A 13,632-nucleotide genomic window follows, 5' to 3' on the forward strand; every position below is an offset into this window, starting at 1 on the left:
GACCAGATTATAGTATTTGACATAGTATCTCACCTCTATATTTTAGTCAATTACCTTTTGTCTCAACCAAATAAATCTAACCTGGCTCAGTGATAGATATTGCAGAAACATGGGAAAAAGCATGCGTGTTTTCTCTATCAGAATATCTACTCTCAAAACATAATTATTGTTACAACAATTTAGTGACCATTATGCCATGTTCTTGGAGGCCTCCATCAGGTCGAGGTCCATATACAGTACCTTTTCCAAAGTACTCATCCTCAGAAGTGTAAGGTTGCCTAAAGCAATAGATTCCACCTGATTTAGACTGAAGATAGTTTAAATAACCAGATGTGGTATGATGCAGTGACAGTGAAATACTCCTCAGGTTTTTATATTCTGGCACTGGAGCTCTGAAATTATTTAACAGATGGAGAAGATCACAGTTTAGTTTCTAAAGAACTCAGCAGTCCCAGGTAAGGGCAGTGCAAGGAGAACAGCTGGTCCTTCCAGGTCCCTACTAGCGCTCAGCTGATTGCTCCTGTGTCGTTCAACTGCTTTGAAATTAAATGCTCTCCTCTGCCTCTGTACACAAGATGTGGCATGAGAGGCTATTGTCTGTTCCCAGCACAGCCAAAAAAGGGAAATGAGCACACATGAGGTTAAATTAATAGGCCAGCAGTAAAGTGTGCCCTGTAAACAACACATAATTAGGTCTTTTCAGGTTTTGAACCCTTCATAGGATTTCAGAATAAGAAAGTGCAAAGCCAATGTCCAAAGGAAAAAACAAGTTTTCCCTGACAGTCTATCTGGACAGCAGTGCCATCTGCCGGGACATTTTAAAGCAGTGATTAACCAGAAAAAAGCCAGCAACTTTCTAACCTGGCCTTTCCTCATGCATACAGATTCCTCACTCTTGCACAGTGCCTGGCTCACACTGCCGTTCTTCCACATCACTGCCACCTAGAGAATAGCTCACGAACGAAGAGCAAAATGAACACAACTGATATTAGTTGTAGTGTTTAATACCTTATTGGAAGGTAGAACCAGTAGTTGGCATGATATCAGAACAGTTGTCTTCTTAAGCACTGTACCTCTGCAATTAATGTACATTTATCAGACTGGAAATTAATGTTCTTCACACTGCTTAAAAAGACCGAAAACATGCTTCCTTAGAGCCATCAGCACCATGCCCTGTTCTCCGCCACAGAAAAGTCAGGAAGTTGCACACTTCTTCTTAAATTGTGATTCACAAGACCAGAATCAAACAGGAAAAAAAACAACAAACAAAAAATAAAACACACCCAGTTCTCAACAGCCAAGTAAATAACAATCTCTCCTGAAAACAAATGTTGACAACTCATTTTGTCCAGATATGGATATATACAGCTGGGTGTTTACCGATATTTTTAATTAAGGAGCAGCTCTTCAAAAGCTCATCATCCTACAGCTTCAAATATAAATGAGCATCAGACAGCAGGATATTCAGGTGTGTCCAGGATCTCATATACTTTCAGGACAACCCACTACTACTTAAAACTCAGCCATTTCATAGAGTGCCCAAATAAGAGTGGAGTTCCCAACACTGAGAGCTGAGCAAGAATTTTGAAAATACACCCAGCAGGAGCAGGAGGAGTACGTTTAACACGTACAGTAAGCATCAGAGCGCCATCCAGCGGCCAGGGCCCCCATCTGCACCTCTCCAGAGCTGGTTCAGCAGGCCTTCTAGGTGGCCTCACACAAGTTACGTCAGGCTCGTTGCCGTTGGGTTTTCCCCTGGATATAGAAATCAGTCAAGTTTTCCCTGCTGCAGATGGAGTCATTAGGTGGATGACTGGGAAGCTCATATACTCCTGCAACATGAACTGTACAAGAACATCAAAACAGCACAACTTCTCCAAGTTTAACTGTACTCGGTTTTGAACAGATGGCAAAAATGCAGGCCCCACTCAGCGCTGCAGGATGATACATCCTAGTTCAATGGAGGCAAGTACCTCCAAGAGAAAATGGTATTTTATTAGTATTTTGTCATTTTGATCTCTTGTACATTTTTGCACAGGCAAGGGAGTCAAGTTCAGGCAAATCATAAAGGAAGCAGAAGAGTAACAAAGTACTGCATTGCCCACAAGAACGGGCTGAATCACTTCATTACTTACATCAAACATTCTTTAATGTTTGGGGTTTAGCCTGTTTTCCCAAAGAAAAGAAAGTTACATAACTGTGTTCTGTCCCCCCCAATAACTTTTAAGCCCACTACTAATTTGTACCACGTTAAGGTGGAGAGATCTTTAAAAAAAATATCAGGTTCCTTTCTTGTTTCATGACAATTAGCAACTAGATTCAGGAGGTCCAAATGAGCATTCCCACCGTAGCAAAACAGCCATTATACATGTGTGCCTGCCTAACTACAGCGCAAGTGGGAGGCAGGGCTAGTGTGGTAGCAAGGGCTTAGGGAGCAAAGGGCACAAATCCCAAGGGACCAAGTTTTATCAGTTCTGTTGCTTGCGGCACATCTTGTTGATAATGGGAGAGAATACTTATAAAGAAAGGAGTCAAGGAAGAAGGTCATGGCAGCAGCAGCTCACAGAATATATCTTTCTTTTCAACACTGACTTCTGTTTCTGGAATTTTTGTTGTTTAAAAAATACATATATACATACACACATATACACACACATACATATACACACAGGCCTATCTCCAATTTGCATATCACGTTGACATCCTGTGCTGCTACATGGTTCCCTCATGTACATTTCTAGAGCTGTATTTCAGAGTCCTCTATCTCTCTTACCTTACAGTCATCTTCACATCTGCTTCAGGCTCTAACAGCTGCAACAGTAACTTAAAGCAGTATTAAGAAGCTATTCTTTAGTTAAAAGGCAACCCAAGTGAAATTCTTTCCTGAGCAGACAAGGCATGTACAGTTCTTCTGGCTGTATGGGCCTATCCCTGCTAGTGACGCTGGTACCTGTTGGCCAGCTCCAAGCAGCAATCTCAGATACTATAGTCCCACTAAGCTGCATGCACAGCAGCCCCCTGTGATCTCCGTGCTTCTGGTGAAGAACGGGGGAAGGAAGGAGGCAACACCCTCTTTAGACACCCAAAATCCACATGGAGAAAGGTGGGAAAGAAAAGGAGTTTTATAAAAGCAACAACCACAGGGAAGTTTCAGTCAGCACTCATACCTTATTGGGCAGGAAAGAATAAAACCAAATCAGAGCAACAGAAGTTACAAAGCTTGGTTTTCTAACAGAAATGCTAGCTTAAAAATAAATCCTAACACAGAAATACTTCAATACAAATACTATGACGAGGGCATACTCAGAACATCAAAATCAAACAGATAAAATTCCTCTGCTTCAAAACAGCAAATAAAAGTTTCTCAAGTTCTTTTTTTTTTTTCTTAAGAGGTCTGACTCATTTTTGTACAGTCAGAGTTGGCAATTACCAAAAACCTAAACTAAAAAAAGAACAAACCACATCATGCTACTAAAGGTTACTAAAGGTCCTTTGCCTTTTCCCTACTAGCCCAATACTGAAGGAGTTTTTACAAGATTTCACAAGCCAGACCAATTCTGAATAAGACAGCAAAAAGCAGATTATTTCAATTAAGTTTGAACCTTCTAACCAATGAAGTTCTTCATAAAGTGAGATTTCTGGATTTCCCACTTCCTATTTGCTTCTGGACTAGCTTCCATCTTGCTGCATTTTCTTCTCCTTTGTCCAGAAAATAATACTAGTTTTACATATAACGTAACCTATGGAATGGCAAGGATGTTGGTATCTTATAAGAGTGTGTTTGGAATTAAGCTTGTTAAGAGAAGTCAAGAGATAAGAGCTGCTTATCTGGGCAAGACGTTTTGGCATCTCTAGATACAAGATACCAAAGCAGCATGAACCAAAGCATGATCCCATGAAGCAAAGAAGGAGCTTGGGGCTTTTTTGTTTTTCCCTACTGACATTTCAGAAGAGTGCTTCCAAAAAAATGTTTCCATCACAAGGTTATAAAAGTCAAGGAAACGCCAGTTTTTACCTATGTCTTTTCATGAATCAAGGACATAGGCACCTGCTCTTTGGAATCCTGGTTGTAGTCTCTAAAGAGTTACATCTCTGCAACAATTACAAAAATGTTTCACAACAAAAACTATAGAAAAGACAGGCTTTTGGCATCTTCAGAAGGTTTCACACATCAAGTAGTTTAAAAATTATCCCTTGAACAATGAGATTTACGCAGAGCACTCAGGTAGACACAGATACAAAGAGTTTTCTTTTTGTTTGCTCTTTAACAAATCCCCCACACTGACCACTGTACACCTCATGTTCTTGTCAGTTATCCTTTACTCCTTTTTTAAGGTGTACCTAAACTGTAGTTCTTGAGGAGCACTTGCTACACAAGCAATTCAAGCAGAATTCCCACACTGGGACTATGTCACATACTCAGCGCAGGTGCCTGTTGGGTAATCAAAATTCAAGAGTGAGCAAGCAGTGAGCAAACTATTGAAGCTAACCCGCACACTCATGTTATATTGGGGTCCAGCTGCATATCCAGACCAGTCTCGTCTCACAGTGGACTAGCAACACATCTGGAAGGTTACTGTCACTGCCTGCCTCTGGATCATTCTTATGGCTCTTTCTCTTTCTTCTGGACTAAGATATGTGGTATGTTTTGAGGCTCCTCAGACAGAGGAAGATTTGAAACACAGCTCACAGGATCAGAAAGGCAGGCCAGATCTCCAAGGTTTTTAGCCTTGATATCTGCAACTGCAGATGTGGTAGCAAACTATATATTGTGAGTGCATGCTGACTTTGAACAGCTGATCCAGATAAGCAAACAAAACCAAACACCTTTCCTGCTTCTATTTTGGGATACAAATATTCAGCTACCTTTATTACTCCAGAATATTTTACTGTTACACTTTCTAGTGATAGAGAGTAATAAACTGTCCAGAGAAGGATTATATCTTAAACTCCAAAAGAAAATAATGTATTAATGAATGAACTCTCAAAAAATCATTTATGCAAAAGTATATTCTATTTACAAAGGTCAGCTTGCTCTTTAGGACAAGTAAAACCACTACCGGGGAAAAAAAATATACATATAGAAATGTCTCATCTTTCAAATAAACATTTACAAATACTCTGTTTCATTTAAGCTACTAGAAACATTAAGATATTTGAAATTAAGAGTGCATTCTGCATGCAGTTGGGTACAAATTACATTATAGGACCTCAGTGTATCATTTCTTACCATTGTCAATGACACATGCTTAGGCTCTTTTAAAACATCACAGCCTGGCTATTACCTTAGGATCTCAAAAGGAGGACATGGATCTTCATTAACAAGTTATCAGTTACTCTTCATTCAGTCATTAAAAAGGACATCCTGATTGTCTTCATAGCAGGAGAGTCTGGTCTTGTCCAACTTGGTGCCCTTTTCCCTGAGTTTCCCTGTAGGGTTTTGCTAGGCATGATGATTGTTGGCTTGGTCAGCAAGTCCTTGGTCAGCACTCTTTCCATCATAAGGCAGAGTTCAGAAACTCAAGGAGCTCTGCACGATTCCGGTCTCTCTGCAGAGCACAAAAGTAGAGGTAGGGGTTCAAAAGACCTGTACTCAAGGGGCCAAGGCTGCATAAGCCTGCTTTCTGTGTGGGTTTTCACAACTCAGCAAGCTGTACAACAAATGCTACCACATTCAAACGGCTGGATATTACTAGCTACTAGACATGTGTGCATGTCTGGAGCAAGTGCAAGGCAACAGACACTCAGAAGAGATGCTGTAGGAGACAAGCTGTCACTGTCACTATTTCATGATATTTCTAAGTGGCTCCCTGCAGAGCTCCATTGGGTTGTCAACATGTAGCTCACAGCCTGCTCAGGAGGGAGCTCGCAAGCAGAATAGATGCAATTCTCTGGTGTCTGAGTCAACTTTCTCTGGTCTGCCACCTTTTTCATCCCTTTCCTTACACTGTACACACAGCAAGTCTTGTGTTCTGGGAAACATCAGGTTTTCGATGCATGAGCAGCAGCTTGTCAAATAATAGAAAGGAACCATGAATTGAGGCCTCTTCTAAAGATACCCCATTAGGCATCATATAAGATGCAAAGAAGCACCATAAAAAATGCCCCAAACAGTCAAAACACTTGGTTCCAGTGTTTTAAAGTCACAATTTATAAAACAACTATTGCATCTTAAAATATTGTGAATAACAGATGATGTTCAATTCAGCACATTCATGACCATGGCCACCTAACCCAAGCAAAAAAGGGACAACATCTTTGACATCGAAAGATTATAACAAAGAGGTTACTGGGACAAGGCTAACAAGTCAGATTCAGCATAATTTAACACAGACTTTAATGCCACTGAAAATAGCTTTGATTAAATTTAACTTAGAATGCTCAGGTGTATTTTGGCAACCACAGAATGAATTATTATGGCTGAATCAGAATCCAAACTGGATACCTCACCAAAGTAACACTTTACATATACTGACGAGGATCAGACACACTCTTGTAGATCACTATAAGGTGTGGAAACTGCTGAAAAGAGCCTACCTATTATTTATGCACTGAGTCTAAACACCCATACCAATAGCACAAAATGCTATTCATGATATCCAGTTCCCCGAGGACCTCAGCAAAAAATTTGACTGCTTTGAGAGAATGCGTGAGCATGTGGTTCTAACACTATCATCTTTTTCTCTTCCTCTCTAAATAATGGCTAGTCTCACACTCATAGACAAAAATAGACGAAAGCGGCAGTTACCACATCTGATCACAAGAGACTGGAAAGAGGGGAGGACAAGTAAAAATGATGCAAGTTAATCAATGGGAAAAGCCACAAATTAGCTAAGCACGACAAACTAATTCTGAGTATCTACACAGGCATCCTTTGGTTATCTATTCCTGCCTGAGTATTCCAAGCCCACTCACATATCACAAAATATATGCCCAAAAGAATGATTTTAGATTTCTCAGATGGCACCATAGCCACATTAAAAGCTACAATCAACTTAAAACTCTTAAATATAAGATCTATTCTTCTGAAAAAGACAAATATGAGGAAAAAAAAAAGAAAAAAAAAAAAGAGATGATTGTCCTTTGGGACATACAGACTATTTTCAACCATTACCTCTTTATCCTTCTTAGACTTCTTTATTTTCATCTTAATTTTCTTTCCTGTTATCATGCTGTAGTTTTCATTCTTCTTTTTGTTTTTAAAGAACTAAAATGAAATCACACATTAGAAGAAAATAAGCTTTGCTTTATTTTGAAATGTTACAAATCTTAGTGATAGTTATAGAAAAGATTATTGTCTAACTCTCCAAAAAATAAAAATTGTTTTCATTTGTTGATGACAAAATTGATGTTGTTACAGACATTTTTATGACAGGACAGACTGTGTAGATGAGGAATATAATGGGATGTTAGATGCACACAAGCATACCTTGGAAAGCTGGACAGGTCCTGCTTTCTCTCTCTTTTTCTTCTTTTCTTTCTTTTTCTTCATTTTGTTCTCTTTTTTCCTCTTCTACAAGTATAAGATATATATTTCAACTGTTTACAGTTGCAAAAGGGAATAAAAATAACCCACAAGTAGCCTTTCACCGCCCTGGCTAGTCAGACAGCCCCTACTGCTTGCCCTTACCACTGCTGAACACATACACAGAAGTACAGAGAAAGTAGTGCAGCAAGGTTAGCAACCCTTAGAACCTGGAGAAATGAAAATGGTATGATCCCTGATTCTCTCTCTTCTTCTAATGTACTCCAAATATGTAAAATCCCAGAACAGAAGGTCCTATAGAAATCAAAAAAAATTAAAACAGTGAGAGCCTATTACTCTCTTTCACTGACTATATAGAATTTCTGTCAGAAGAAACTGTCTAAAATATGAAGATCAGGTTTCTCTTTTCTTTGAAGACTGCTCTAAATTCTAGCTGAAACAAATCTACAGACTGGCAAAAGGAATCTTAAATTATTTCTGTTCTAACATACAGTCAAGTATATCCATAATTATCTATCAGTTGATCTGCTATTGTTCCAGAAGCCTGCTTCACATGTCCATAGCAACAGACAAAAGCATTAAATCTTACATGAGATTTAAGGTTATGAAGATCTATTTTCTGTTCAGTTAACTACTTATTTCTCTCAGCAAACATTTACCTTTTTATTGTGTTTTTCTTTTTTCCTCTTCTTTGATTTGGATTTAGGAGAATCTAAAATTAAAAAAAATCCTGTAATTTTAGTATTCTGAAAGAGAGATTTGGTTTTACATATAAAGCATCTAGAACATAAAACATAAGAAAGATTCTATATGAAGTAAGAAGAAAATGCTTTAATTCAGATGAATATATAAAACACTGGCTGAAATTAATCCTGAGAAATGCAACACATTAACTTACTGCCACTTACTGGTCTAATATGGACACTGAAAATACACGATTTGCTCTGTGATTACTTATATCAATATATCATATTATTAGAGACAGAATTTCTCTTTTTGTAGCTATGCTTTACAGATTACAAATCTCTCCAATATGACATCTTACATTAGTGTGTTATAACCAGGGATCCAAACTCAGAGAGGAGTCACTAAAACGTATTGTAGGGGCTGACAAGCCACTGAAAACATTATCACTGTTTAAGGTGATGAAAAAGTCTTTTTCATACTTACTTAGCTCACTTTTCAACTCCAAGGTGTAAACTTTGTAGAGCAGAAACCCAAAAATTCTATAAGCTGATCATACATTTTACATCTTACACTATCACTGGTACATGAGGAAGTTGATTCTGAAGCACTGTCTTTGAGTATGGGACTGTAAGCCTAGAGAGACTGAGAAACAATTTCTAGTCTTCCAACAGACTGCCTTCAAGCTCTGCAGTTTCTTCACGATAAATTCCAAGCAAAAGATAAGACATTACATAATATACAGGAGCACAGCTAGACTCAAAAGTTAGAAAAGTCTAAGGTAAGGCTGCACAAGCAAGGAGGCTTCTTTTGGCCTCCTAACAACAAATGCAGCACAAGTATGTCAAAAGAAACGATGAGAATCGTAATTCTATCACCCTGTTCAGTCTCCTGGTAGAAACAGACTGGACTAAGTGCCCAAAGGGGAGCATATACCTCACCAGAGGGTTTTTACAAGTATTTGCCAACATCAGGAAAAGGGGCACATTCAAGAACACTGGTTTTCCTTCCAGGCTCTGCCAAGTGGTACACTATGATGAACACAGACACTTCTGCCCATTCACCTAGCTTGATTCCTTCACCCACATCTCCTCCAGCCTCAGTTTTTATCTGCCATGATCCTAGCCACAGTCCTTATGATCACAAACCATAGACCAACTCCTCTAGACTTCTGCTGCAGTTAGTTTCCATCCTGCTCCCAACTGTTGACTTCCTGGCCCAGCCAACTTTTCCTTCTGCTCACTTGTTTTGAGTCATCATCCCTCCCCATCTTGCCTTCTCACTGGTTCTCAGTTTCTGTACTCAGACACCCTACCTCTCCGCATTCTGGCATCTGATCTGCCTGCTTGTCCCCCTTCCAAGGAAAATGCCCTTCTCTGCTCCAACTCTTTACTAGGCTACAGCCAAGTTTCCATATCCCAATATATTTTCTTCCAGAAATGTCTTGTCTGCATTCAAATTAGACAGCTTGATTTTCCATACAACCTATATCACCAGGAAGTTTGGAGAAGGCGGGTGGGGGATATCATTCAGAAAGCAGAAGAGTTTCCCCCACTCTCCTTTCAGTTTTTTCAGACACTGCCCAGTATTTTACAGCCAGAGTTGCAGTTGCAGTCTCTAAATAAGAAAAGAGAAAAATATAAAAAACAAGGCCAGAAGAAACCTCCATTCTGCTATCCCAAGGAAGGTCAGCTGCACTTCTGTTACAGCCAACATTATCAGACCTGGGCAACTTCTATCATTCAAGGTCTTTAACTGCAGGTTAGACAATCTATTCCAGCATTTTGCTGCTAGGATGTGTTTTTTCTAAATGTAATTCAGATTTTTCCTGTTGCAATATAAGGTCATTTTTTCTTGTCCTGAAAGTAACAGGCAGACTCTTACACTTCATAGCAGCCACTACCTGCACATACATATCTGTCTTGACTGCCTCATGTCTTTTCTTCTAGACTGAGTAAATTGACTTGTTTAAATATGCCCTTGTAGGACTTTTTTTTTCCTAGATCTTCTGCTCTCCCTTGTGAATGGAAGATTTTTGTCTGTGAAGTTTTAGCAAATCTCCAAGCACGCAAACTGATAACCTGCGCCTAATTCAGAATGATTTTTTTCCCCCAGATACATAGTTCTTGCCATCCTTCTAAAAGACTGATAAATTCTGAATGACTTATTTTGGGTTTTTTTTCAGCCTTTTTTTCAGCTTTTTCAGCCTAGTCTAGTTGGAGGCCAAAATGTAAAATTTTACTAAGATGTCCAAGGTTGGCATATCAAAATATCAGAAACAAGGTTTTGGAATGTAATACAGAAATGCTATTTTTCATGCTAGAAAACTGCCAGAGCTGACAAGGCTAAGCAAACTCTCAAATAGTAACTGTCGGGGTAAGAGAATCATAGCATATGACAGTGATCTTCTATATTGCTCATCATCAGTGCAGCACTTGAACAGCCATGCTTATACATTAAGAAAACCCTCCGTCTGCTTTTGCGTGCCATTAACCCTCTGGATACTGCTTGATAACTTTCTTAATAATCATTCAGAAATATACTTCGGAAAACAAATAACAAAGAAATGTTGCTGAATTAAAAAGTATATTTCTAATGATACAGTCTCAAAAACTAAGAACACAATGCACAAGAAAGCACACCAAGAATCCTCACATAGCCAGTGCCTGACATGACATTTTAATTTTTTTCCAAAAATTTTAGAGCATATCACATGGCATAACATTAATTAAAAAAGACAGGAACTTGTAATGTACAAGTGCACAAATAGGAACATTTTCAGAAAATAATAAATGTCAAACACTTCAAATCAGACACTGAAGTATGAGAACAAGTAATATTTCCGTATAGACAGTAAATCCGCTTCAAGAGAAGTGGAACTAAGTCTTTGTTAATCCATGGCATTAAAAGTATTCCCTTTTCTTCCTTCTCTACTATATTCCAGCTTTACCGAGTTGTGTACAAGTGAATGTGGTTTAATTGGGCTAATAATGTTAGCAAATATGTAATTCCCAAAGCACCGTCCAAGAAATAATCAATCTATAACCTTGCATTACAGAAAGATTAGAAAATCTTAGTTATATATGGCAACAAATTTATAATCACAAATATGAGGTCCAGTAGGGGAGAGTGAAACTTCATCTGACCCTGAAGCTAAAGAGTTTTAGTCAGGAGAACTGTGGTTCATACCATCTTCCTCCCAATCACAGTAAAAAGAAAAAACACACTTCAGTGTTTAGCTTAATGCATCATATTCAAAAGGGGCAATTTTCTCACTTTACCTACAATGATATAAAATATTTCAAAATAGAACATTAAAATAATGCAGTCTTGATATAATCAGCATTACATTTCCCTTGAAGTCACGAGTTGGACCCCTACAGAAAACCTGCACTTATTTCCAGATTGTATCTTTTTTAAAAGACCAAAGTTACTCCAAGTCCTCTGAGTAAGCAGGAGCTTAATATGAAAAGTCTTAATCCTGCAACACTTGGATTTGTTCCCATTGAACTCAGTCATTTGTATTAATATACCTTTCATAAGTCCTTATATTTAAATATTTGAAACTTCAAGACCAAAGTAAGACCAAACAAAAACTTCAACTCTGGTCTAGAGAGGTGAAGTAGAAAAAGATCTGTATTCATTTTATTTAAAAAACACAGAGCTTTAAATATATATGGTATATTCTTACACAGTAACATTTCTTTGAATGAAAGAAAATGCTTTTATTTCTGAAGGCATTTAAATTAACACAGGAACATGGCATACAGTGTGTAAGGAGGTACATTAACACTGTCAAAGGTTATATGACAACACTCTGAACATGCAGTATTTGTAATTATCATTTTGTAGCAATTTAGCCACATTTAAAATAAGCTGTAAATGTTTCTAAGAATGCCATCAACACAGGTAACCACCATTTGTACACACTGAAGTACACTAGTGGCAGCTTACCTCTGGTACTGGAAGAAGACCTCAATGACGAGCGTGATGAAGAGGAAGAAGTGGATGTAGTGGAAGTACTAGAAGATGATGTGGATGAAATTGATGATGATCTGCTTCTGCTACGTTTTCGTTTCCTTTTTTCTTTTCCTTAGGATAACACAAGGCAGCAGTGACAAGCATGCTAATAACTATGGTCTACAAAGATGACTTTTCATACAAGTTAAACACAATGAACCCCTATTTTTGAGGAGGCTTTTTGATCTCTTCTAGTGTGTCATGGTCTAATACCATCAGTGACAATGATAAAAGTCACACTCAAACATGTTGACTCACGTAAAGCATAGCACAAATAAAACCATAGCATTGCAAAAGAGAAACACCTACCTCGGACTTTCAGCTCTTCTTGTGATGTTGCACATAGCGACCTACTTCTTTCCTCCTTCTTGTTATCCATACCTAGCAGGAGACAAAAGTACGTTCAACAACTTCATTTCCAAAAGTCTTAGCGGGGAGAAAGAAAAGACTGGCACAGAGACAGAGGAAACCAGAGAACCTTTGCAAGACCAACACCACGGCCATTTCTCACAAAGCGCATTACACGCTACAGTGAAGCCCTGGTTCAGGCTCTCCACCTCATAGATCAGGGATCTGAGGCCAAAACCCTGGATTTGTGCGATTTTCTATACGTGAAGTTAGTAAAGCTGCTTTTTGTTTGGTTGGTTGGTTTTGGGCACGGAAGTTGCATTTAAGACTATTAATTGACCACAGACTCACGTTTAGGACCACTCCTTGATCACAGGCCAAACCCTTGGGGCTGTACAGACCGTGAGGGCACCGCGGGGGTCCCGCCGGGCCCGGCCCCGCTCCCGCTCCGCGGCCGGGGCTGCGCCTGCGCCTGCGCCTCCCGGCGGACGGAGAAGCTCCGCCCCCCGCGCCCGCTGCGGCCCCCGACCCGCACTCGCACTCGCACTCGCACTCGCACTCACCGCCGCCGCCGCCGCCGCCGCCGGCCACCCGGAAGAGCTCGCGCTCTCGGGGGGGCGCTTCCGCCGCCGGCGCTTCCGCCGCCGCGACCCGGACGGACTCGGGCGGGGGGAGGGCCGTTAACGGCCGCGCCCCTCCCCCCTCCCCCCTGCCGGGGGGCTGCTGGGCAGCGGTTGGCGCTACCGTGTGGCGGCTGCGGCCCCAACAGCTGGGGCTGCAGCCAGCCGGGTACCCCGCTCCCTCCTCCGGCGTTCGTCCCACGCGTGCTCCCGCCGGGCTGTCGCGGGCAGCCCTGTGCCCTCACCTCGGTGCCCGCAGACCCAGTGCGCTGCCGGGCACCACGGAGGTCGCGTTTAGGGAGCCGAGAACCGGCGGCAGCGAGGCGGTGGGTGCCTGAGCTCCCGCAGAGCAGCAGGCGCCAGCGCTAACGCTGCTCCCGGGCCGAGTGCCAGCACTTTGCTCCTCACGCCGCGAAGTTTTACCTTCCCATTTTTTAAATATCATGTTCTCAAACGTGAATCGGTCAGGGGAAG

At 40.5% G+C, this 13,632-nt stretch overlaps 1 protein-coding gene across 1 annotated transcript; it reads right to left on the reverse strand.

Annotated features, from left to right (window-relative positions):
- Positions 1-3,354: 3,354 nt before the first annotated feature.
- Positions 3,355-13,158, reverse strand: LOC106490457 (RNA-binding protein with serine-rich domain 1-like). Its single transcript, XM_067293099.1, has 7 exons — positions 13,102-13,158; positions 12,500-12,571; positions 12,125-12,262; positions 8,146-8,198; positions 7,430-7,513; positions 7,115-7,207; positions 3,355-5,549 (listed from the first exon to the last, which is right to left on the reverse strand). The coding sequence occupies exons 2-7, from the start codon at positions 12,567-12,569 to the stop codon at positions 5,499-5,501; spliced, it is 489 nt and encodes a 162-aa protein (XP_067149200.1). The 5' UTR covers positions 12,570-12,571; positions 13,102-13,158; the 3' UTR covers positions 3,355-5,498.
- Between the last annotated feature and the right edge of the window lie 474 nt (positions 13,159-13,632).

Source organism: Apteryx mantelli, chromosome 3 (genome assembly GCF_036417845.1).
Source record: "Apteryx mantelli isolate bAptMan1 chromosome 3, bAptMan1.hap1, whole genome shotgun sequence".
In the NCBI taxonomy this organism is placed as follows: Eukaryota; Metazoa; Chordata; class Aves; order Apterygiformes; family Apterygidae; genus Apteryx; species Apteryx mantelli.